This window comes from Porites lutea, chromosome 3 (assembly GCF_958299795.1).
Source record: "Porites lutea chromosome 3, jaPorLute2.1, whole genome shotgun sequence".
NCBI classification, from domain to species: domain Eukaryota; kingdom Metazoa; phylum Cnidaria; class Anthozoa; order Scleractinia; family Poritidae; genus Porites; species Porites lutea.
In genome coordinates, this window is record NC_133203.1 from 8,592,494 (window position 1) to 8,616,629 (window position 24,136).

At 39.3% G+C, this 24,136-nt stretch overlaps 1 protein-coding gene across 1 annotated transcript in view; it reads left to right on the forward strand.

Moving 5' to 3' along the window:
* The first annotated feature begins 174 nt into the window (after positions 1–174).
* The window catches only part of LOC140930374 (DNA-directed RNA polymerase I subunit RPA2-like), a 30,247-nt gene continuing 6,285 nt past the window's right edge, over positions 175–24,136 (forward strand). The window contains exons 1-32 of the mRNA XM_073380056.1: positions 175–268; positions 426–503; positions 1,454–1,513; positions 2,309–2,383; positions 2,923–3,042; positions 3,315–3,380; positions 3,988–4,062; positions 4,603–4,701; positions 5,287–5,382; positions 5,821–5,897; positions 6,652–6,725; positions 7,344–7,416; positions 7,516–7,569; positions 8,055–8,172; positions 9,255–9,339; positions 10,877–10,983; positions 12,102–12,237; positions 12,779–12,852; positions 13,850–14,056; positions 15,092–15,244; positions 16,067–16,111; positions 16,670–16,777; positions 17,282–17,356; positions 18,082–18,183; positions 18,726–18,809; positions 19,419–19,473; positions 20,703–20,799; positions 21,378–21,450; positions 21,556–21,624; positions 22,448–22,506; positions 22,777–22,874; positions 23,373–23,498. Of these exons, the coding sequence (XP_073236157.1) occupies positions 176–268; positions 426–503; positions 1,454–1,513; positions 2,309–2,383; positions 2,923–3,042; positions 3,315–3,380; positions 3,988–4,062; positions 4,603–4,701; positions 5,287–5,382; positions 5,821–5,897; positions 6,652–6,725; positions 7,344–7,416; positions 7,516–7,569; positions 8,055–8,172; positions 9,255–9,339; positions 10,877–10,983; positions 12,102–12,237; positions 12,779–12,852; positions 13,850–14,056; positions 15,092–15,244; positions 16,067–16,111; positions 16,670–16,777; positions 17,282–17,356; positions 18,082–18,183; positions 18,726–18,809; positions 19,419–19,473; positions 20,703–20,799; positions 21,378–21,450; positions 21,556–21,624; positions 22,448–22,506; positions 22,777–22,874; positions 23,373–23,498 (2,911 nt within the window). The 5' untranslated portion in view covers position 175. The remainder of the gene's footprint in view (positions 269–425; positions 504–1,453; positions 1,514–2,308; positions 2,384–2,922; positions 3,043–3,314; positions 3,381–3,987; positions 4,063–4,602; positions 4,702–5,286; positions 5,383–5,820; positions 5,898–6,651; positions 6,726–7,343; positions 7,417–7,515; positions 7,570–8,054; positions 8,173–9,254; positions 9,340–10,876; positions 10,984–12,101; positions 12,238–12,778; positions 12,853–13,849; positions 14,057–15,091; positions 15,245–16,066; positions 16,112–16,669; positions 16,778–17,281; positions 17,357–18,081; positions 18,184–18,725; positions 18,810–19,418; positions 19,474–20,702; positions 20,800–21,377; positions 21,451–21,555; positions 21,625–22,447; positions 22,507–22,776; positions 22,875–23,372; positions 23,499–24,136) is intronic.

Consider the following 24,136-nt stretch of genomic DNA (forward strand, 5'->3'; position numbering starts at 1 on the left):
ACAAAAAATTTTACTTATTTATGAATAAAGATTCTAAGAAAGAACCACTCTGTTATATTTACCAGTCATTACCGTGATTTTTGCATTTACAGCGGCAATATGAGGGAGAGTGACATCGCAATACTCAGGGGCTATTAGTGAGGAAACACGTGCTACCCTGAAAAAAGTGTCAAAGATGGCGGCCGTACAGAACCAAAACAGCGCTCTTCCAAATTTAAAGAATTTGACCCGCGAAAACTTCGGTAAGCTGTCCAACCAACAGCACAAGGTAAGCTTTTTACCACTTGGTTATAAACGCACTATTAGCGGCCTGCAGAATTGGAAAACGTCCACTTCGCTGGATCATCTCGTTGAAGGTTCACAACCTGCGAAAAGGCTTCAGTGTGATGTATAATTTCTTCTCGGGTTGTTGTCCTTTCTTTTAGGCGCTACAAGACCTCATCAGGCCTCATATAGAATCCTTCAATTTTATGTCAGAAGAAGGTCTTTCGTTGGCGGTTCAGGTACTTCTGTAGCTTTTATTTCATAATTATATAGTTTTATTGATATTTTTTAAGTTGCTGTATGCACAGGCAACCCAGACGTAGTATGTGTCAAGTCAATACAAAAAGAGATAATGGTTAAGATATATTTCGTTTTGAAATATTACATATTTTCAAATTCCTCTTCAGTCGAATATCGTTGACTCTTAGGTTAGCTCCGATTTTTTTTTACCATGTTGACACCCACTACATCTAGGCTAGGTCTAGGCTGTCGGTGCTCTATGGAGTAGGATTTTCTCTGCAAGTGTAACAAATGTTAGTAGGACTATAAACATTGAATGACACACTTATGGGCAAGCTAAGGTAGTGTGGTCGGCAAGAACATCATGCTAGCCTACTGGTCTTACGTGGGTGAGTACAGTCTTGATGGGTGAGTCCAAGGGTGGCTGGGGAGGCTGGTGAAAACACAGGCAGCCCATGTTCGGTATGAAGGTTACCTGTGGTATAATATTGCATTATCTTAAAATATATGTACATGTAATCATGGAAGATTTGTATGGAACTCCTTTGCAGAGGTTCACAGTAAGAAATGCTTTACTTTATATTCGTGGTCTGTTCTTGCTTCCTGTGTGGTTATTTCCCTGATGCGACCAACTCAAGCAATGTTTTTTTACAATCCTTAGTTTTCTCCTAGAGAGAGAGCTAGGTAAACACAATCTGGACAGCCAACAAACAGAGCCAAAATTTTGAGGTTAAAGTCACCCTGCGGCCACAGTTTCACCACAGAAACCAACAACCATTAAGGCAGGAGTTAGTGAACTTTGCAGTAGCCAGGGAGTGGAGTTGTTAGCTTTCCATATATTACTTTTTTAAGACCACTGCAATTTTAGCCACTTGAAGCATTATAATCTCTAATGGTTGGTGTTTACATCATGGTTAGTGAATTAGTCTTGGTGTCTTCATTATTTTAGGGTATTTTTCCACAAGAATTTCTCCTTGGGAATGGTCAAAAAGTAACTCTGTACTTCACAGTAAGTCCTTTAAAAATGATGCATGTTTTTGGTCAATATTACAGAAGTAGAGAAGACTGCATGCTGCATGCAAAATCTTATAATATGGGGAAACAGAGACTACAGTATACGTGCATTGAATTTCTTTTAACTGCTGGTGACAAGCCTTGGGCTTAGACATCCTCTTAAGGGGTCTTAAGACAGCTTATAAATGGAGGGGCTTACATCTGAAGGGACTTACAACCGAAAAAGAATAAGCATTTCGAAGCAAGCTTAAACAGTGCTGATCAAAATACATTTTTCATTTGCTGGTTTTTATTGTAGGAAGGCTTATATCAGGGGGGGGGGGGTGCTTATAATCAGATGTATTTGTTCGTTTACAAGTGGATGGGGTCATAACTGGGGGGGGGGGCTTATACCATACATACATACATTTCCTTGAAATGCTATTTGCGAGATTTTGGTACTAGATCAATGCGTTTTCCCTTTGGTGATCATTTTCTTAATTCTCATAACCTTTTCTGTTGAATACTGTACTGTTATCATTAGGAGAAAATTGATGTTGGTCACTCTTGGTACTAAAAGGGATATAGACTAAAAAGTCTTTTTGCTCTCTGTTATATATGTACTTCTTTTGTATAGTAATATACAGCCAAAGCTCTCTGTGAGGCAATTAGTAAACAAGCAAAATGTTGTTTGAACTCTCAGCCTTTTGCAATCTCATGGTTCGGTTCTGGGATGAATCTTATTGACAATGATAATATCATTTCATTAGTTTCTGCTGTTTACGTGTACGTTTTCACTGCTTATGTTTAGGATGCTTCTATTGGCGTTCCAACATTATCAGAAAACAACCTACATGCCACACAGTACAAGGTCTTTCCTTCTGAGGTATATTTGCACTCATTAGAGCTTGTGTTATAATCTGTCAATTTGGTAAGATCTGCTCTCAAGTTAAAGCAGTATTCATCCTAGTTTGATTCAGGGTTTCTTTTGGTTCATAACTGTTCATAGTGTAACGTTCATTGTGATATAATTTTTGTTACTGGTATCGTAAGTAAATGTAATTCAGGTGTCAGAGGTTAAGTATGCTGCTCACAAGATCATATCATTAGAGTTACCTTTCAACTGCAGCTGCTGCTCTTACAGTTTTTCTTAAGCTACCTACAAACCAACGCAACAACTTTCAACATTGTTGGCCCAACAATGTTGGGAGTTATTGCACCCATTTGCACAAAGCTAAAAGTTTAACCAGTTTCAAACTTTCTGCAACAACTCCCAACAATATGCAACAACATGCAACAGGATGTGCAGAAGATGCAACATGTCACATCCAACAATGTTGGGAGATGTTGCACAGTGCTTCCCTACATTGATCTACGTGTACTGGTGATTGGTAAAACTATCCCTGTTCTAATTTTGCTTCATAGTGTCGGGAACGTGGAACAACATACAAAGCCAAACTTCAGGTGACTTTACAATGGAAGCTTGATAACCAGCTGCAAGGAAATGTAACCAAAGCTATAGCAAATATTCCCATCATGGTGAAGGTGAGGGTATATCTTTTCAGTACTTCAATATTTTATACTTGATTTTAAATTTTTATTTGTGTGTGTATGTGTTTTGGTATGATATTATGTATGATAAAGAGTTTGAAGCAATGGAAAATATATTAAACCTTAACATCAGCATAGGGACTCAAAACCTACGCTGTACTTTTAATGACCTTTACAACTTGATTCAGTGTCACTGCAATTATGCATGGTGCCATAAAGTACATTTTATTTTATTACTTAAAACTAACTTCATATGATCTTTTCAGTCCAACAACTGTTCTCTGGCAAAACTCACACCAAAAGAACTTGTTCGCCACCATGAAGAAGCTGAGGTATGTGTGGTATCCATGTTCTCTTTGAGCTTCATTGGTTGCCAGTTTTTCATTGTATCTATTTTAAAATTTAAAGTATTATCAGTGAATCAGTTAGCAATAGGTCCTGTTCTATGTATTCATTGAGATTACATTGGTTTATTGTGTTAGACCATCCTAAGGAGTGCATGCTGGCAACTTTGGGCACTAGATTGTTTTCCACTGTTGCCCTTACATTGAAGAACAGCCTTCCCGCACATATCCTCATATCGAATCACTGTTTTAAAATATTTTTTATTTTATTTTCATTTTATAAATAATTTTTGTTTTTTATTAGTATTTTTACTTTTTTTTACTGTTTTTAATCAGTTTTATCTATCATAGATTCATTTTATAAATTTTTAAAACTAGTATGTAGACAATGTAAAGCACTTTTGATCATTTTTTATGTTAAAAGGCACTATAGCAAATTAATAAATTATTATTATTATTATTATTATTATTATTATTATTATTACTATTATTATCATCATCATCAGTGATATACATGAACTATATAATGTCAGTGAAAAGTATTTTTAATAAGGTGGTAAAATCTCTGCATTCTGTGTTCCTTTTCTCTCTGCAGGAAGCTGGAGGTTATTTTGTAATAAACGGTATTGAAAAAGTAATAAGAATGCTTATCCTGCCAAGGAGGAACTTCGTAAGTTCACCAGTTGTTAATCCTTTAAGCCCCAATATCCACACACAAATTCCCTACACTGATCTCCATACATTTTATGAAAGAATTAGTTGAGGTTTTGATAAAAGATCAAAGCATTTTTTCCTTTGGTGATCATTTCATCGATTCTCATAAACCTTTCTCTAAATAATGTATGAATATAGCTGCAAGAAAATTGATGTTGACCACCTTAAGGACTTAAAAGGTTATATCACCATGGAATAGTGTTTCTTTACATTGTTATGACGTCAAAACCAAACTTGCAGTTCTGAAATTTCGGCCTCAGCCATTACCCTGAGACAAAAAACCTCTTTAAGGGTTTTAATGGACATTTTGTAAATTATGTTTCATCACTTTAATTGTTTCCTTTTGACTGGAAACTTTTGATTGAAGGACGATTCAGACACCAGTGTTCTTATCACAAAATGTTCAATTCTAACACTAATGATAATGCTTATGATTATGATGTTGAAAATGAAAATGATAATGATGATGATAACAACAACTTTGGTCTTTTTTTAGCCATTAGCTATCACCAGACCATCATGGAAAAGTAGAGGACCTTTGTATACAGAATATGGAATACAAATGAGATCTGTAAGAAAAGACCAAACAGCTGTGGTGAGTAGGCTTACTTCTAAAAAATTCATCACACAAAAAAATCCAAATAATTTTCTTGTTGTAAAGTTCTCAGAAATGTATAGTGCAATTCAAAAGTTTTGCCAACAAGGTCTTACTTGAATGGTAACACCACTTGATTTCATCTACAGACTTATAATTATTGATTTCATTTAATGTTAGAGTGACAAACATAACATTGGGAGTGAAAGGGGGTTCTCTGGATGCTCCGGCGACCAGAGAAAATCACTTTTGCTTGGGTAAATGATGTTTTCATCCTCATGGCTAAAATTCCTTTCACTGGTCACTCAAAATACCCTAACCGCCCAAATAAAAATTCTCCTTGAGGATGCATGCAGACTCCCACAATGAAATGCGGCAGCCCCCATCCCACACCTACCCCTACACTCAGTTGTGTGCATGAAAGACATGCCTTTCGATCTAATCAGTAGCGGTCTACTTAATTTTCCAGATGGGTTAGCTAATGTAAATGTAATGTTTCAAGCAACAAGGACAACACAACATGGAAATATTCCACTATCCTTCACATCACCAAAATGCTTTTTCTGGTTTATTTTTTTCTCATAGAATTTGGTTCTTCATTACTTATCAGATGGAGTTTTAATACTGTCTATCAACTACAGGAAAGAGTTATTTTATATTCCTCTTATTTTTATCCTGAAGGTAGGTTATTTAACCTTTATTGTGTTCATAACCTGTTACGTGTATTTTTTTTAGTGTTTTCTTTATGTTTTTATCATATTAATTTTTCTAGTTATCTAACCAGTAATAATAAGAATAAAATTCAGAGGGGTGCTTTTTCAGATCAATTGTCATAATTTGTTTTACAAGATGGGTAGATCTTCAGAGTGGGTGATAAATATTCTAAAACTTGATTACTGTGCTTTTCAGTCACATGGAGTCACTTAAAGTTAAATAAATGTAACTAGTTACATTTTTTGCTTCTGTCCATCGTTATTACAGTGACCAACAATAGACCTTGAAAAAAAAGAAACAAAAAATGGATCAAAATCTACCAGTAACAGCCCACAGACATGATTTTTTGAACCCATTGAAGAATACCTGATGTGTTTCCTGAGTGATCCTCTTTCTTTTTTCAAGGCTCTGATTAACACTACAGATCAACAGATTTACTGTGACCTGGTAGCTGGTGAAGAAGATAATACTTTCTTGAAAGAGTAAGTCACATCTAGTATTAGAGTGAAAGAAAACCATCACCAAATTTTCCTTTTGCCAATCATCACAAATGTTCACATAACCATAACAATTTATTGCACATGAAAATGGCACAATACAATACAATATTGTACGTCACCCAAAAACAATGTTTTGGGACTTTCTCATGGCTTAAAAACACGCATACAAGTCATGCAGAAATAAAATTTCAGGGCATTCCCTGCTTTACCATGTGTTACCCCCTGGATAACTGAAGGTCAAAGTTTAGAAAAAACAAAAGAAAACAGGACAAGTTTCAGATCATTGATATAAAAAGTATACAAAAAAATAATATAATGTGCAAAAGTCCTGCTAAAGGGGTTTTATTTGAATGATCACACACTGTATTTTTTCTGGACAGACCCAAAAGTCAGAACTAGAAAATTTAGGAGTTGGATAAATTACTCAGCTGTTTGTTTCAAATTCTTGGAATTTAGTAGCCTGCAAAGCAGGTGCTGTGCGAGTGATAATACTATTCTTGGGACTAATGCCATCCCTCCATCCAAAATTGATTTCAAGGTAGAGGATGACAAGATATAGGAGGGAGAGCAGAAGGAGAGGAAAAAAATGGCATTATTTCCTTTCTCCTCCCTACCCCTCTCCCCTTGCCCACCCCTCCTCCCTCAGTTGGGTATTTGCTTTTAAGATGGTGGCATAGGAAAGGCTTGGTAATTATAGGTGTTTTTTGTTAAATGGTTCTTGTTTCTTATTTTTTAGCTGTATTGCCTCTATGTTAAGGACAGCCCAGTCAGAGGGAGCCTCGACACAAAAGGCTATTCTTAATTATATTGGTAAGACATCTGTGAAATGTTCCTTGCCTTGACCCCGTCAATACAAGAAAAAAGAGAAGTTCTTTTTATTTTTATATTTCTTTTATATTTTTTGTAAATAATACTGTGCAAAAGTTCTGGCAAAGAGGTTTCATTTGAATAGTAACACCATAGGATTTTTTCCAAAGATTTGCAAGTTAGAACTACATACTAAATAAATAGTACCATGTGAAAGTACTGCTGAAGAGGTTTCATTTGAATCATCACACCATAGGATTTTATCCACCCACTCAAAAGTTAGAATTAGATGCTAAATAAATGGTACCATGTGAAAGTACTGCTGAAGAGGTTTCATTTAAATGGTAACACCATAGGATTTTGTCCAAAGATTTGCAAGTTAGAGTATTTTGCCAGAACTGGAAATTTTTAAAATGCCCTCACTGGCATGACCAACAACTACTGCTTTACAGTCAGCTTTGTTTAAAACAGACTCCATTGCCACCATTAGAGAGTCAAGTGCAGTTAAAAAAATGTTAGGAACAGATGCACGGTGTTCGTTTAGGGAGCTGTCTATCTTATAAGTGTGTTTGTAGAGGGATTTGACAGTACTGCCAACTAATATTTCTGATTCACTGCTAGGTGAAAGGTTTAAAGTCAAGATGGGCTTACCAGAATGGTATACAAATGATGCTGTAGCGCAATATCTTGTCCAGTGAGTCATTTTTCCTTTTTTTTTGGTGCGAACTGAGTATGTGGCACTTTCAGTCAGTTTGATTAACTGCAAATTGTTTGTTTTACTTCTTAATACCAGACAATGTATATGTGTTCATCTGGATTCAAGTAAGGACAAGTATAATTTATTGGTGTAAGTATCAACAAAACAATGTTTTCAGTACTGTACTATTTCATCATTATCACGTGATCATGAACATCATGTCATGTCATCATCATCATCATCATCATCATCATCATCATCATCATCACTATCATCATCATCATCATCATCATCATCATCATCATCATCATCACTATCATCATCATCACCATCATCATCACCCATCCATCCTTATCATTATCGTCATCATCGTCACGATCATTGTCATCATTACTATCGATATTGGTCACTTACATCCCTAAAGCAACTGCAGCTCTGTCACCATGCAAGATGGGGAAAGTTTGTTCCTTGCAAAATCTAGCTGTTGTCGTCATGACCAGCTTTATTTAATCATTGATATATTTCTTGGGCACTCTATCAGTTAATTACCTGATTTGCCTACTCATCACTTTTCTAGGGTGAAGTTATTTATTATTATTTTTTAAATTCATTATCCGTAAATCTCATTATTGTAGTTTTATGGCAAGAAAACTTTATGCATTGGCACTGGAAAAATGTGCTGCCGAGTCAGCGGACAGTCCCATGATGCAGGAAGTACTGCTTGGTGGTCATTTGTATTTAATGTCATTAAAGGTAAGTCAAGATAGTTCATTCGACCCCACCCAGACAAGCTGGTCAATGCAAGTTCCTTTGCTCGACATACCCATGTTTCTGTAGAAGAAAATATGTCTTTGCAGAGCTCAAAATAATGTTTGGAAAGTGGCCGGTCATGTTGACTGGCTAAATAAATTTTAGCTCAGTCATGGCTCGTTTCAAAATGTTGAAAACTAGCAAACCGCTAATTGGCATTCACAAAGCCGCAGAACGAGACCGTCTCATCTGTTTTCTCCGAATTTATAACTGCAAGTACCTAAAATATTTTACTATTTAAACTGTTTGTAATTTACATTATTAATGACAAGGAATATATTTTTCCAGTTATTTATTTGAAAGCCATACACTTGACTGGTCAAAATGACTGGTCAACTGAAATTTTATCTGGACAAATGTCCATCTTAACCGGACATTGTCCGTTGACCGGCGGTTATTTTGAGCCCTGCTTCGCCAGTGCAGATATCAAAGACTGAGTGAAGGTAAGGTAAAACGGGCAGCAAAACGAGTTGAATAGCAATGTTGCACGTTTTACCACCTACGAATCAAACCTGTCTTGCAACAAATCTGGTTTTTGTAGGTTGCGAAAAGTTGTTGCAGAAATTAGAGTAGTTCTGCTTTTGCAACAAAATAATCTGCACAATCATGTTGCGCGTTTTAGCAATTTACTTAACTCCCGAGTATGGTGTGACTCCCGCGTAATTTTATCCAATCAGAAGTAAGTGTTCACGCAACTTGCCAACCTTCTTTGTTGCATTACGGGTTTGAACGTGAGTGGTAAACGCGCAATCAATCAACAACAACTTTATTTAAGTGTCTAGTCTTCTAGCTTGCCGTCAGGCCTACTAATCGGGGACACTAAATCAATCTCGCATCTCAACTCGTTTTGGGACAATGTTGCAAATTAAAAGTTGCATGTTATTGCTGCCCGTTTTACTGTAACTTAAAATCGACATGAACACTGTTTGGGGCTCCTGAGGCACCTTTTGCATGCAGCAAAGCTTTCTTTTTTTTATTCTGTTGCTAAAGCTTTTAGTAAATAATAGTAATACTCATTTCCACAGGAAAAATTGGAGATCTGGCTTTATAACGTACGTGCAAACTTGGAGAAGGATATCAAAACAAAACAAAATTTTAATCTTAATGCATGTGAGTATTTCTGTACTAATGCTCTTTCCTCACGAGAATTTTTCCCATGTAAAGGATTAATAGTCTGTGCTATTACCCCAAAGGAACCTCAAAATGGGTGGGTGAAAATTTTTTTGGAGGCGGGTGGGGTAGTGCGAGAGGTGACTTGTGGGTTTACGCAAAGGGACCGCAAGGGATCGGGACAAAAATCTCCCAGACATTCTATGTCAGCTTGCCCGTCTCTTGCTCAGAGAGATGGCTTGTTTGCGGGACCACTGTAAAGAAAGTGTCGGCGATGTGTGGCTGTAATTCAAGGCATTAGATGGACCATCTGATTAAGTACTCGGCTTCTAAGGTCAGCGGTCAGCAAGTAGGATAGCCGCGTTTTCGATATCTTTGTGCTAGTAGGCACCTTACGATCCGACAACGGCGACGTTCATGAAAACGTCTCTGGAAAATAGACTTCGCATCCTTTCACTTTTTTTCGCGATTATCCCTAGGGGCCGAGTTACTTAAAAGAAGGGATTTCGGGTTGGAGCTGAAGAGAAGTTACCGCGCCCTTGTTCCAACAGACATAGAAGAATTTATCGCCTTGACGTTCCCGTTCTCAAGTAAACTTAAAAAGTTTGGTCATTTCACATCGTAGTTGTACAGGGGCGGCAAAGAAATGTTCAAAAAAGCGTGATGCACGTGCAGAGTTGTTGTTTTGCTTATTAAACCTTCTGCTTTTTGACGTTCCCGTCGCTATCGCCGTCGTGGTTTCGTAAGGTCCCTGGTAAGAAAGGAAACGTAGTGTAAGAAGATGACTTTGAATCTTACCTAAGAAGTTCTTTAAGTACTCAATGCTAATGCATCAAAGAAAATTAATTAAAGCAAGTCAAGCCAAAATGCAGAATGATCAACAGTTGAAGAATGACTTGGCGACCAACAAGAATGAGATAAAGAAGATATGTGAATGTACAGATAACGCAACTGTACTTATATCTGTTCTGCTTTCCTACGAATTTTATTCATACTACATTATTCTGGATAATCGTCTTCCTTTAAGTGATAGAATTAACTACTTTTATATGCCTTTATCATAATAACAACTGCACAATGATAGTTATCCTAGGTGTGCTCCTCTCCTCTTTTGTAATATATTCCTTTAGAAACTGATGTTATTATTAACTGATGTGATAATGTACTAAACTGGAGAAAAATAAAATACAAATACTCGGCTTTAGCTTCTATCACATGATGATGCAACTAAGATTAGTAATATTACTGCTGTGATTTGGGTATCTTGATAGTGTTGTTGGATGCATCGAAAATTCGAATATCAGTTATCTTAATTTTTCGTACGGCAAAGTTGCGCAGGGAGCTGGGGAAAAATTCGTTTCCTGAAACTGAACCTCTCAACCTCTAAAATGGCCGGTACATTGAAAAAGTTTTTCTTGCTGCGATATTGCCTAAGCAAGAATTCATCTTTGACTACGGTCCTGAAATTTGTAATCAATTTTTCACACTTGTTGCAAGTTTTTTCCCTCACTGTAATATTGTTTCTATACTTTTACAGCTACTTTGTTACAGTCCATGTCAAGAAGTACTAACATATCACATCAGATGGAGTACTTACTTGCTACTGGCAACCTTGTATCAAGATCAGGTCTTGGACTTATGCAGGTTAGAATTAACAAAATCCTTGTTATAAAGTTATCCGTGTACTAGAGGTTTCCTTCCAACAGCAGTCTCTTGTTTTGTACCTGCTGACAGTCCATACATTAGAGCGTTTAAGCGAACATTGTGGTGACAACAACAGGAGCGCCAAAAACGCAATTACAATCACTCGGATCATGTCGTATCGAAGGTTAATGACTAGCCTGTTCCAGGTTCCGAGATGGTGGTGGAAAGTCGTTCAGTCATACGAAATGCGAAAAACGCGCGGGGGCTGGGGCTGGCATTTTTCTCGCCGCCACCGTCCCCTTTCCCAAGTCGCGCGCGTCTTATTTTCGCTTTGCTCGTTTTAATACGTCTACACTATACTATCCGAGAGCCTGGCACAGGCTATTTAATGACATGCCAATAAAGCCTTGTCCAGATGGGATTTAGTTGCTTCTTTGTTGCACATGATTCCGATGATCTGGCATCATAAACCCTGATCCGACTAATCCCAAAGGAACGGATTTCTTTGGAGAATATACAAAAAACAACATGTGCATTACAAGTTTTAGTACTTTCCTTTTCCGTTACTGTAAGTCTATCACCTGAAACTTACTAATGTGATAATTTACCGAGGACACAAACACTTAGACGAAATTGTCTTTCTCCTTGCGACGGCAAGGAGAACGTCAAAAAACAATAGATTTAATGAGCAAAACAACAACTCTGCACGTGCACGCTTTTTTGTACATTTCTTTGCTGTCCCTGCTATACTACGACGTGAAATGACCAAATTTTAAGTTTATTTGAGAACCGGAACGGCAAGGCGATAAATTCTACCATGTCTGTCTGAACTCGGGCGCTGTGCCCTCTCTTCATCTCCAACCAAAATTCCCTTCTTTTAGAAAAAACTGGGATAATCGTGAAAAAGTTTAAAAGGATGCGAAGTCTATTTTTCTGCGACGCTTTCATGGACGTCGCGGTTGTCAGATCGTAAGGTCCCTAATGTCATACGAAGGCCAACCCCTCGTGCATTTGACTTTTGATTGGTTCATTTGATTATCAGCTCGTGTTGTGATCAGCCAGACTAACTGCCTCGTCTTGAGAACTCTCTACTTGTTTCTTGTTTGTTTTCTTCACAGACTTCTGGATTTGCAGTGGTAGCTGACCGTCTTAATTTCTACAGATTTCTCTCCCATTTCCGCTGTGTTCATAGAGGTTCATTCTTTGCGCAGATGAGAACAACAGCTGTGAGGAAACTTCTTCCAGAGGCTTGGGGTATGCTGTTGGCAAATTGTTCTGTACGCTCTAACCAGTATTAATCGTTCGCCCTTGCGGAATGGCTTACTGACCGCTTAATTACAGGTTGACCGATTAATATAGTTTGCAAGAAGGAAAATTCTAACACCAGAAAGCTCAGAAAAAATTCCGAGCTCCGGGTGGGAATCGAACTCACGACCCTCCGCGTTCTAGTTCGGATGCTCTAACCATTGAGCTACTAAGCTCTATGGCGAGCAGGGTCGAAATCATCCTTGGAGACCCAGTGGCAGCTAGTCGGGAGGATAGAATGTTCATGAAGAAAGTTTACTGTAAGATCCATCAATCTTGAATAGAGGTAAAGACAATAACAAATAACTCTTTGGGACCTTGGAAAAGGTGACCGTGACCGCTTAATACAGGTCAATGTTACCGACAGTAATTAAGGGAAACTATTTCCGGGACTTCGGAAAGTGACCGCTTAATACCGTTTTGTCTGTATTCGTTTGTTGTTGTCCTTCCCGTCGTCATGCGATCTAAACGATTTTTCGTTTTTCTTAAGGCTTTTTATGTCCAGTTCACACTCCGGATGGTGCACCCTGCGGATTGTTAAATCATATGGCGGCTTCTTGTCAGGTAAATAGGGAGCTTATGCAACAGCGTTTTGGGGTGACGGACGTCAACCGGAAGTGGTCTTTTTGCATCATTGGGGAGTGGTTTGGTTCAAACTCCCGGTTAAATAGTCCTTATAAGAGAAACGAAACTTAGCAATACAAATTTGTTAGTGTCAAGGCATATACATAGTGAGAAGGCCTCACTTCCGGTTGACGTGTGTCACTCAAAAACGTCTTGTTTAAGCTCCCTAATACCATCATTTGCCACTTTAGAAACGAGACGGAAACAGTGGGAGGCACGCTGTCGTAGTGTTTTGTGGTTTGGACCCCCTATCGAGAGTGATCTCTGGATTCATGTATCCTGTATACAGCCGCCCCCTCCCCTCCCCTAAAACAATCGGGGAAAGGAACGACGTATCTCTCCCTTAGTTTTTGTGAGAGGAGGGCATGGCTGTACTCAGGCGGATCATTATACGTTTTTGGGAAACTACCCACCTACCCCTCCCCTAAGCCAACATTTTACCCTAAGTGAGAAATAAGTGTTAGTGTTGGCTTAGTGGATGGGTAGTTTCCCGAAACATATCCTCTCAGGCTTGGTTCTAACCTGCGATCAGGAGTTTTTTTTTTCTTTTTCCTTCGTCTCCCAAACAAAAAGGGAAGAAAGACCGCCTGATCGCAGGTTATCTTGGTTCAGGCCCCGCTGGGTTCATTGCGTTTTGTTCTTGCGCAAGACACTTTATTCTCACAGTGCCTCATTCCACCCAGGTGTATAAATAGGTCCGAGCGACTTTAATACAGGGGGTAAACCCTGCGATGTTGCGATGGACTGGCATTTTTTAGAAGTGTTTATTTAGTCCTCAAAATTGAGGGGAAAACTTCTAGTGGTTAATGTGAATGGACTTCTTCTTTGGCCTTTGTTTCTCTCCCCCCACCTCCATCCTTAAGGGAGCAAAATGTTTAACTGAGTTATACACGTGTACTTTGCACTAAATGGGTTTCCTGTGATTTAATTATCTCAGGTTGTAAATACCATGCCACAGACAGCCCATCTTCCCAGACTGCTGTGTTCAATGGGGATGACCCTGCACGAGGCACCAGCTCCGGCTGATATCAAGTCTTGTTACACGGTGATATTGGATGGCAGAGTTATCGGCAGAGTGGATATGGATCTTGCTCCATCCCTTGTGAACAGACTCCGTATGTTAAAAGTACTTGGACAGGAAAAGGTACACCCAGGATGTTTTACCATTTACAAAAAGTTTCCGGAAAATCCGGTTGGAGAGTAAATGGAACACGACTTTTACGGTGGTTCCGGCGGAAAATTTCCGGGAATGAATGAACTTTATTTACGTGTCAGAGTGTTTAGCTAGATATTAGCTAATTGTGGACACTAAAAGAACATTCCAAATACAAAAAAAAATTAAAATAGGAGTGCTACGAGTGTTAAAAATCTATTTTAAAATTTACAATCATTTTGAAGGTAGGGAAGGTTCATAATAAATATCTAAAATCTACGCTATTCACAAATTTAATATCCGGCTTAGTTCCAAGAAAAACTGATATTTAGAATATTCACGAATTTATAATTATTTAGTTAAAAAGTAATAACATTCCATTGCAAACGTGGTTAAGTCATACATAAGTTACAATTGATGCACGTGCCTTCAATAAGAAAAGCCAAGTCTTTCTTTCTGATGTTCCATCTAAAATTGTCCAGCGAGGGTCAATGTCGATTACTTGAGGAGCAACCGAACATCTGAAAAGGTAGTCCTGTCTTTCTGGACGAAATATTCCAAATGGAAATTCGTGTTTCACTTCTTCAAAGCCCTCTTTAACACCAGTTTCGGGCTTTGGCGGTCGTTTTTCGGTAAATGAAAATGACTTGTACAAGTGGTAAACGCGACTTCGGGACGAAATTGACCGGTCCTGAATTTTTTGCTTGCTCGCGGAACCAGCCAGGTAATAGTAGAAGCCAGACTGAGTAGAAGCAAATAAAAGACGTTTTTGAGCGACGCACGTCAACCGGAAGTCGACTTCTTGAATTCTTAGGCGATGCTTTTGTCCTATCGGGCCAATCGTCTCTAAAAGAGGAAAGACACTTGGCAAGGCATATGCAGTTGTTAGCGTCAAGGCATGTTAAGAGAAAAAAGACCTTACTTCCGGTTGACCTGCTTGGCTCAAAACGCCTTTGCTTAAGCTTCCAAATGCACCGTAACGTCCCACGCCACTCGTCTCTAATCTGCTACTATTTTATGTGGAAGGTCCCCCAGATGCTGGAGATCTGCCTGGTGCCCATCACAAACGTGGCTAGTCAGTACCCTGGATTGTACATCTTTTCTTCTCCTGCTCGCATGATGAGGCCTGTTTTAAACCTGTCGGCCAGTAAAGTGGAAATGATTGGAACATTTGAGCAGGTGCGTGTCTGTTCGAACATACACCGTTTCACTCTAAACTTCAACAACTGTTCTTATTGGAGACGGGAATGCTCCAATTGCACGTCTTAGATGGTCAGAAATCGGTTTTGCCTTCTCTTTGTGTGGTTAACTTGGATCATTATACGTTTGTGGGAAACTGCCCACCTACCCCTTCCCTAAGCCAAGATTTTGCCCTAAGTGAGAAGTAAGTGTTAATGTTGGCTTAGTGAAGGAGTAGGTGGGCAGTTTCCCAGAAACGTATGCTTTAAACTGACCCTATAGCTGGATTTTTTACGGTTGCTGTAGAACGTAGGACAAGGACCGACCCGTAGTGAATTGCCGTTACCCTCAAAGTACTAGGCACCATTTGCGCCGCTCTGTCGGGGAAGGAGCGCGGGCTCATTTCCCAATCAGTGGCTGGTGATCGAGCCTACCAAAACACCCGTTGTTATTCACTGGGATTCAATACCCCTCTTGATTTAGTGATGATTTTTCCCGTGAGGAACTCAGCGGAGGAATTATCCCGCAACAATCAGTACAATGTAGGGAGATTCTCTTCAGAGATCCAAGGGGTCAACAGAGGTGCCCGTCAAGATATCTGTTCTGAGGGTCGCTGAGATTTCTGTCATTGAAGAATTCATATTGTACACATTTATTTGTAACTTTAATCTACTTTACGAAAATTGCTTGCGGTAAGGTGAGGGTTAGGGCTTGGGAACACGTCTTCATTCCTATCATAAATGGCTTGAATCTCAATTGCGTGCATTTCTGGACGTAGGTGTTTGAAAATGATTAGTGAACTAATGAGAATCTTTTCCTTAGGTTTACATGAATGTTGCTGTAGTGAAGGAAGAAGCCCACGAGGGGGTATGCTAGAAGAATAGTTCCCATATAATTGGAAAATATTTGCCGTTAACGTCAGTCTTTTATTTTCCAGTGATTTTGTTACAAATAGTTATGGTGAGTCCTAGGACTCGTCATGTCAAAAATCCCTACAGGTCCATAACCAATGAGTCCTAGTTCAAAAAAAGGAGTCGTAAATTGAAAATGCTTGGGCCTTTAAGTAACCAGACAGTTAATCCGGAGACAGACACCAAAACCCTCTTTATTACAATTTACTGAAATTAAAATATAGTCCTTCTACTTATTTAAAGAACAAAAAAGACTAAAATAAATATGCATCTTTAAACAACAGTCCGCACAGAAATCGCACGCACAGGATATTCTACCAAAAAATCTTCAAATCGATCGATCGTTCTTTGCGTCCTATGGAACGCATTTCGTGAATTATTTTGCGTCTTTGGGGATTTTTATGCGTCAGGGACGCAGGACGCAAAGGTAACAAAATCACTGTTTTCTGGCTTTTTTCCTTTTTGAAAAAAACAACAATTTTTTATTGTAATCTCAATGTTAAACTTATTACAGGAAACAACTCACCTTGAATTGAAGCAGACGAGTATGCTCAGCGCTGTTGCAAGCTTAACGCCATTCTCGGATTTTAACCAGAGTCCTCGTAACATGTACCAGTGTCAGGTGAGTTTATTGATTGAAACTTCAATTGTTTTGGGGATTTGCAGTTGAGTGGCGGCACCCTAAACACATAACTCAACAGCTTTGCCAATCACAGCACACGGACTTATCCAGAGAACCAGTCAGAACAAAACAAGATGATGCAGCCTCGTTCCCAGTCGTCCTCGGCAAGTTTAGATGTGATTCATCCCGTCAGCCTTGTGGAAAGAATAGAGCTTAGTCGATTACTATTGATTTCTATCGATTGTTATCGATTTTGTTAATCGATAATAATCGATAAATTATTTTTTCTGTGACTTCGATTTCTATCGATTTCCGATATCAATCGATATTAATCAGCGGATTAAATCGATTAGTATCGATGATATCGATTGATTTCCGACATCGATTTTTATCGATTAACTAAGTCTGGAGTAAAAATGGCGGTGTCTGTCTCAAGAGTGGGGATAAAATCAGTGAGTTTCTTTGACTGCTATCTTAGCAAGGCATGTATTTCTTGTTGTTTAGATGGGAAAACAGACGATGGGGACGCCAGCTCAAGCACTAAAGCACCGCGGTGACAACAAACTCTACAGACTGCAGGTCAGTGCACACGGATCTCACACTCAAAGTACATTACAGGGTTGAAAAGTAGAAAGGAACAGCTGTTACTTTCATAAAAAGCATTGGCTTACTTGTTTATGTCCCTTCATATTTATACAGACGTGCCAACTCTCGTGACTCTGTTGTGAATCTCATGATTTTTTGTCTTTTCTCACGGCCCCACGAAAAGACTGCCAATCTCACGGTTTGTGGGGAAAATATTTTGAAATGAAATGTTACCTTGCTGCATAAAGATGGAAATTTATTGGAAATGCTTTACCATAAACTAAAGTGAGCTGTGGGATTTGTGCTTCTGTTTATAGTTAAGACCTCTATTTAGAACTATAGGACAGAAGTTAACCATTAAGATTTAAAGAACAATTAAATATAATTCCCCCAATGAATAGAGGCTGGATTTCGCTTAATCCTCATCAGGAAAAAAATAGAATCTCACTACTTTTAGTAGAATGTCCCGATTTTTTTCATGAGGCTACAGATTTTCCTTTATTAGGGGTTGGCAGGTCTGTTTAAAAATGACACGCCTTGGTTTTGTCCTTAATATTCAACAGAATGAACAGTAGACCACCGTGACGCAGTCTCGGGCACTTTAGCATTTTTCGTTTGCTCTAAACGTTCCATTGTGCAATAAAACAAATAACTTTTGGTCTAATTATTTTCATACTAAGTGCTACTACTCGTGTAACACCTCCTCTATTTTGCTTTAGACTCCTCAGTCTCCTCTGGTTCGACCTGCCGCTCATGACGAGTTTGCTGTCGACAATTATGCCCTTGGAACAAATGCCGTTGTAGCAGTTATTTCATACACCGTAAGTGAAATACAATTTGCGTGTAGATTGACTTTTAGTGTCGATAGTAGTATTCTATTTAATAGCTCTATTCCATTTAAGCTTGTGCACCAACAGACAACGTCCAAATGTATAAGAACAGAAAAGTGTCCGAAGGAGATGTGTTGTAGAACCTTTCTGTCGAGACAACCTCCGCAATTACCCCCCCCCCCCCCCCCCCCCCCGATTATGCAGTTCAGGAGGTGGATCCCGAGTGGGTCCATCCATAGCTGAAATTATTTAGCGAGCGATGTTCTTTTTCTATGCCAAAATTGACGCTTTTTCCTTAAATCCCACAATGCACCATTCGCCACTTTAGAAACGAGAAGATAACTGGAGCCGGAGTGCGTCGCGCAATTGTTTCTGGGATCGTTACTGGGGACGCGCCAGTCAGCTATTGGCCAATTTTTTCCCTGTCCCAGAAGTCTTTGCGAAAGTTAACTTGTCCCAGTTTCCAACTCGTTTGTTAAGCGGCGAATTCTTGTTAACTATCTGCCGTATTTAGTTTTTGGCGTGTTTTACAGGGATATGATATGGAAGATGCAATGATTCTCAATAAAGCATCCTTTGAGCGTGGATTTGCCCATGGGACGGTGCTCAAGTGCGAGGTATTATAAGGCCAATGACTGCCTTGTACTTTGAAAAAAGTTGATGTCTTTAATGCTTCTGCGCGTGACTATTTTAACTTGTTGTCTCGATAATAACGACATAAAATTTACTGACGTTTAAGGTGTAAATTGTCAATTTTTTGAAGTTAAAATGACCTCTCCTGCACTTATAATCCCTTATGACTGAGATTGTAATTCTATCCGTCGGCTTCTTTTAGTTGTCTGTTATACATTTACAGCTGTTTCGGATAACAAGTGACCTGCGTTGTCAAAAATGGTTCAGGATTTTGGGTTTTTCTTCGACGTCAATCAAACCGTTGCCATAGCATCCAATCCTTGCCTATCAAATAAAAGCAGTAATGACAGAAACACACAAAACGGATCGACATCCACCAATCAGAAATCACAAACCATGACCTTTTCCTAAGACGTCCGCTAAGACGATTGACGGCAGCGAAAATCGCGATTATTTTGATTGACGTCACAGAAAAACCCAAATCCAAAAACGTTTTTGCCATTGCAGGTCGCGTGTTACCAGAAACAGCTGTAGTGTATTTTACTGCCAAGACTGTGGGCTAAGAAACTTGTCATTTTGTTCCTTTTCTTCAGATAGTGGATCTTAATAAAATAGCAGGAACCGGCAAAAATTCAAGCCTAAGATTTGGTAAGGTGACTCATTCTCAGTATCATTTACTCACTGTTTTTAGATGGCACAAAACAGGGGTAAAAAAATCCAAAGATACCGGAAATCCTCTATTTAGCCCCCCGGGAGCTTATTTAAATCAAGCTCATTTGAAGGGGGGGTTTACAGAGATGGGTAACTTATTAGAGAGGGCGGCTTATTTAGTTTAAAAAAGACGATGGTATCAGTTCTCCACGAAAAACTAGAATACAAAGTGAAGAAGCTCAAGAACAAGAAGGTTGGAGGTCATGCAGCCGAGGAGCGGAATCAAATCCGAACTTCCAGTTGTTAAATAAACCATCCCGGATCAGTCCACACGAAGTTTTACAGTCATGATTGATTATTACAGTCTCTCATTTATTAGTGAAGAATACTTAGCGGTGGGGAGGGGGGGGCTTGATATAGGGATGGGGCTTATTTGAGAGGGGAGGCTTAATAGAGGATTTTACGGTGTTACATCGTTTAAAAAGTTAAGTTGCTGTATTTACAAGGTCTCACTGTGTTGTTCGTCTTCCAGCCAGGTGTTTCACACCCTGCTAGCAAAGCCTCTCTTTAACTCGCTCGATTTTGGCGTACTTGGGAAAGACTCTGCATGAATAGAGTGAAACCTTAGTTGAGCATGCGCTGCTTGATGCTGGAATACTGTTTTGAACCCAGGCCTAATAGCCGTCGCTTGCTACAACGGGCTTAGTTGTAACCATTAGTTTATCAGTAAACAGATGCTCGCACTCGGAAAATTTGTTTGACGATCGAGAACAAGATTGACTAGTCCAGACATCTGGGCTTTGGCGACTTCAAAGGCCCGACACGTTTCAGACAGAACCTCCTTTTCTCCTCCTCGATCATGAAGTCAAAAGGAGGCTCTTCTCGCAGTTTGGGTGTTTTGCTACTATGCGTCTGTTTAGACGCAAAGGGCACATAGATATCCATTTAATTGGGGGTGAAATGGGTAGGCTGTGAAGAGGTTTAAAATTAACTGAAGAGAGGTAACTAAGCAATGTTCATTCTATATTGGTCAATTTTGTTCCGGGGTGTTATCCCTTCCACTACCGATATATTCGGCCAGAAAAAAGATACCCCTGGAAATCAAGTTGCCCTATTGAACGAACATTAACATGTGGTCTTAAATAGTGTAATTTGTTCAAGGGGATTAGATTTCTGTGGCGTTCCATTGGTGGAACTAACTGGTTCATTATCTTTTATTGTTAAAGGTTGTCTTCCCAATGATGATCGGGTTCAGGGATTTCTAGACATAGATGGTCTTCCGCCAATTGGCGCCAAACTCGAGACAGGAAACCCTTATTACTGGTAAGAAACCGGTATAGCTAGAATGAAACTTGACAGACTGGTAGTAAACCGGTATATACTAGTTAGATTGTTGGGTATTGACAAATAACCTTGTAATTAATGATTAGCTGTATTTGCTTCTTAAAGTGTTCATGGCGCGAGCATGATGACATCATATTGTGCGTGTCATCTGATTGGTTCAGTGTAAAGCGTCACGTGGTTTCAGGCAGTGTTTTATCGTCTGTTAGTCACAAGGCGTCATTGCTCTAAGTCAGCATGATAAAATGTGAAGTCTGAATCTGGTCTTTGTGATCTTATCTTGTAAAACTAAACCAAACTGTTGTTACAACATTTCCTTAAGGAGGCCCTTGCAGAATACGGTCACATGATACAAAAACACCTTGCTGGATGGGAAACTCCCCAGTGAGACCTTGAAAAGAAAGGATATTAGCTTTTTAAATGATGTAATCGCTTTATTAATCTTGCCCTTCTGCGTCGTTTGCCATCCACCAAGGTGTTTTTTGCACCATGTGACCGTATTCTGCAAAGGGTTCTTAGAATTGAATCTAGTCATTTATCCTTGTTTGGGTTTTTTGTAGTTATATTGATGATAACACTGGCAAGGCAGTCATAAAGAAATACAGCAGCTTGGAAAACGCTGTAGTTGACGATGTAAGAACCTTTTGTTGTTCAGTACACGTTCTGTTTCAGTTCTGTTTTAAAAAAGACTCCATCGTCCTTGTGAACGCGTTTGCGATCTTTTGTGGTTGGTTTCAGGTAAAAATTCTCGGTAATGATGACGGTACTGGAACACTTCAGAGAGTTTCTATTAAACTGAGGATTCAGGTCAGTCTATTTGTTTGTTTGTTTGTTTAGTTTTTCTCGTAAACAAAAGCAAAAAGGCCCGTGAAGAAAACCAAAGATTCTATGAATGAGACGCAGACTGCGCGTTCTTAAAATGAGGACTACCTGGAGATTTAGAAGAGAAAAAGCTACTTTGAAAAAGAATAGAAAATGCGCCCGGAGCGTGACCTAAACTTTCTCGCGTTGTTTGGAGAAGGGGATGTTTTGTCCCGGGGAGGGGAGTTCTCATATAAAAGTGACGACGATGCTCTTCGTCTCGCTTTTGGGTGTAAACTGCAGTTTTTGGCCTCACCTAGGGTGTTTGGGATGGAAAGTCACTACATTTGCCCTTTCCGGTATCGCTTAGTACTGTGACGCACATTGACCACACAGAAATCTCCCTTAGGGGTCAGTTTAAGCTTGAGCCACACCCACATTGGTCTCCTTTGGGAGTTTAATTTGAATTTTCCGACGAGCAGCTCCGTCACTTTTATTTGGGAGTTCCCCCAGGTGTTTTGTGTTCACAGTAAATTTCCCAAACTATTGTAGTGTCCCCGCCATATCTGGCGAAGGTTATAAGTGCACCTAGTTCAAAATTTGCTGGATAATACGCGCGGATATCTTACAATGTGCGTAGTGCTTTTCCAAGCCTCGCGGAGCAGAGAAAATATGCGAGCTATGAGTAAAATGTCTCAGAATCGCGCTATACTGTATGCTAGTGATGGGTTTGAAATTCCTAAGCATTTTAGTGGTATTGCTACCGTTTTCAGTCCCGACTCGCATCATCTTGTGGTACAAATTTTTTTCGATTTTTTTTTCATTTCAGAGAAACCCGATTATAGGAGACAAATTTTCCAGTCGACATGGACAAAAAGGAATTTGCAGGTAAGCTCTTCGGTCCAAATTTTCTTCTCCTTAACTAAAGGTGAATACACTACCACGAGTTTAACCTGTGGCACCGAGAAAGTAGCTGTGTAAATGAACAAACCACATAACCAAGAAAGCATTCGTTCCCTAAACTCCTTTGTCATGTGTTAACCAATCATAGCTTGCGTGGTTACATATTTTCCCGCCCTTTTCGCGGTTTCCTTACTTCTTTAACCCACTCTGATTGGTTCTTCTAATTTTTCGATTACGCTTTCCTTTTTGTTGCAGTCAAAAATGGCCAATTGAAAACATGCCGTTTACAGAATCAGGAATGACGCCAGATATAATTTTCAACCCTCATGGATTTCCCTCGCGTATGACAATAGGTAAGAGGTCACTTCTCTCCATCACATCGAAGATCATCCGGCGACGTGAATTACCCAAAGCTCTAACGAAGATATTATATGTAATAAACAAATATATGATATGATGATGCCAAAGGTGTCAGAAGCCTAAAATAGGCTTCTGTTTCTGTAGGTGTTAGTTATAAAAGACAAGCAAAGTCACTCTGTGGAGGTGCCCCTTCCCCTCCCCCCCCCTCCCCCCTCGATTGGGGGTGGTTAGTTTTGGTTAGTTTTAAACAAGATGGCAGATAATTTTATTAAGAGTTCTTGAAACACAGCAAAAAAAGTGCAGTATTATAGCTGACGGTTTCGGTTTACGGCTAAATATAATGGCGTTTTGCCCAGAACACCCTAAGGGAGACCAAAATCCCAAATTTACCTCCCTAAGCGAGACGAAAAGCATCCCCGCCCCTTTCATATGGAAGTGCCCCCGAGACTTCTCCAACAGCAAGACGTATATGTTTGTCTTCTCTTCCGCAGGAATGATGATAGAAAGCATGGCAGGCAAATCGGCCAGTCTCAATGGAACAGTGTATGATGCTACACCGTTCACATTCTCAGAGGACGATCCTGCAGTGGATTACTTCGGAAATCTCCTCAAACAATGTACTTTCAACGTTTTTTTTCTTTCTTTAGTTGATCACTTCAAATGAGTATCGCTGAGGAGGTTTGCACCATAAGATTTCATCCACAGGCTTAAGGAGTTTTATTTTATTAAGAAGAGACCCTTTTGCTTTTAACAACAACAAATTTTATTGAAATTCATTGTATAACTAATTATTTTCCCTCCCGTTAATAGCTTATGAACTAATCGAGGAGGGCGAAGCTAAGGACATATTAGAGAGATTAAGATTCACGTGTACGCCAAACGGCAGACGTGAATTTACACCACGTGACCAAGTTTTTCTCCATATTTTCCGCTTAACCTTATCCCCTATCCCTTTCGACGCCTGCTACGCAGGCTAGCTTACCCTTTATTGCTTCTACGCAAAATAAGTAGTTTTATGCCAGTTTTTATCTGCTTATTTGCTATTCTGAGAAATTCTCAACTTGAGTCTGACGTTTGCCGTTTGCGGTAAACGTGAATCTTAATCTCTCTATTTACAACACAGGTTTATTAGATGGGCCAAACAACAATGAAAGACGTTGCAATACAATAAATAGAATAAACTAACATTTAAAAAAAACATAAAACAATAAGTAAATAACGGTTACGAAGAGAAACTAAGATAATGTGTTAAACT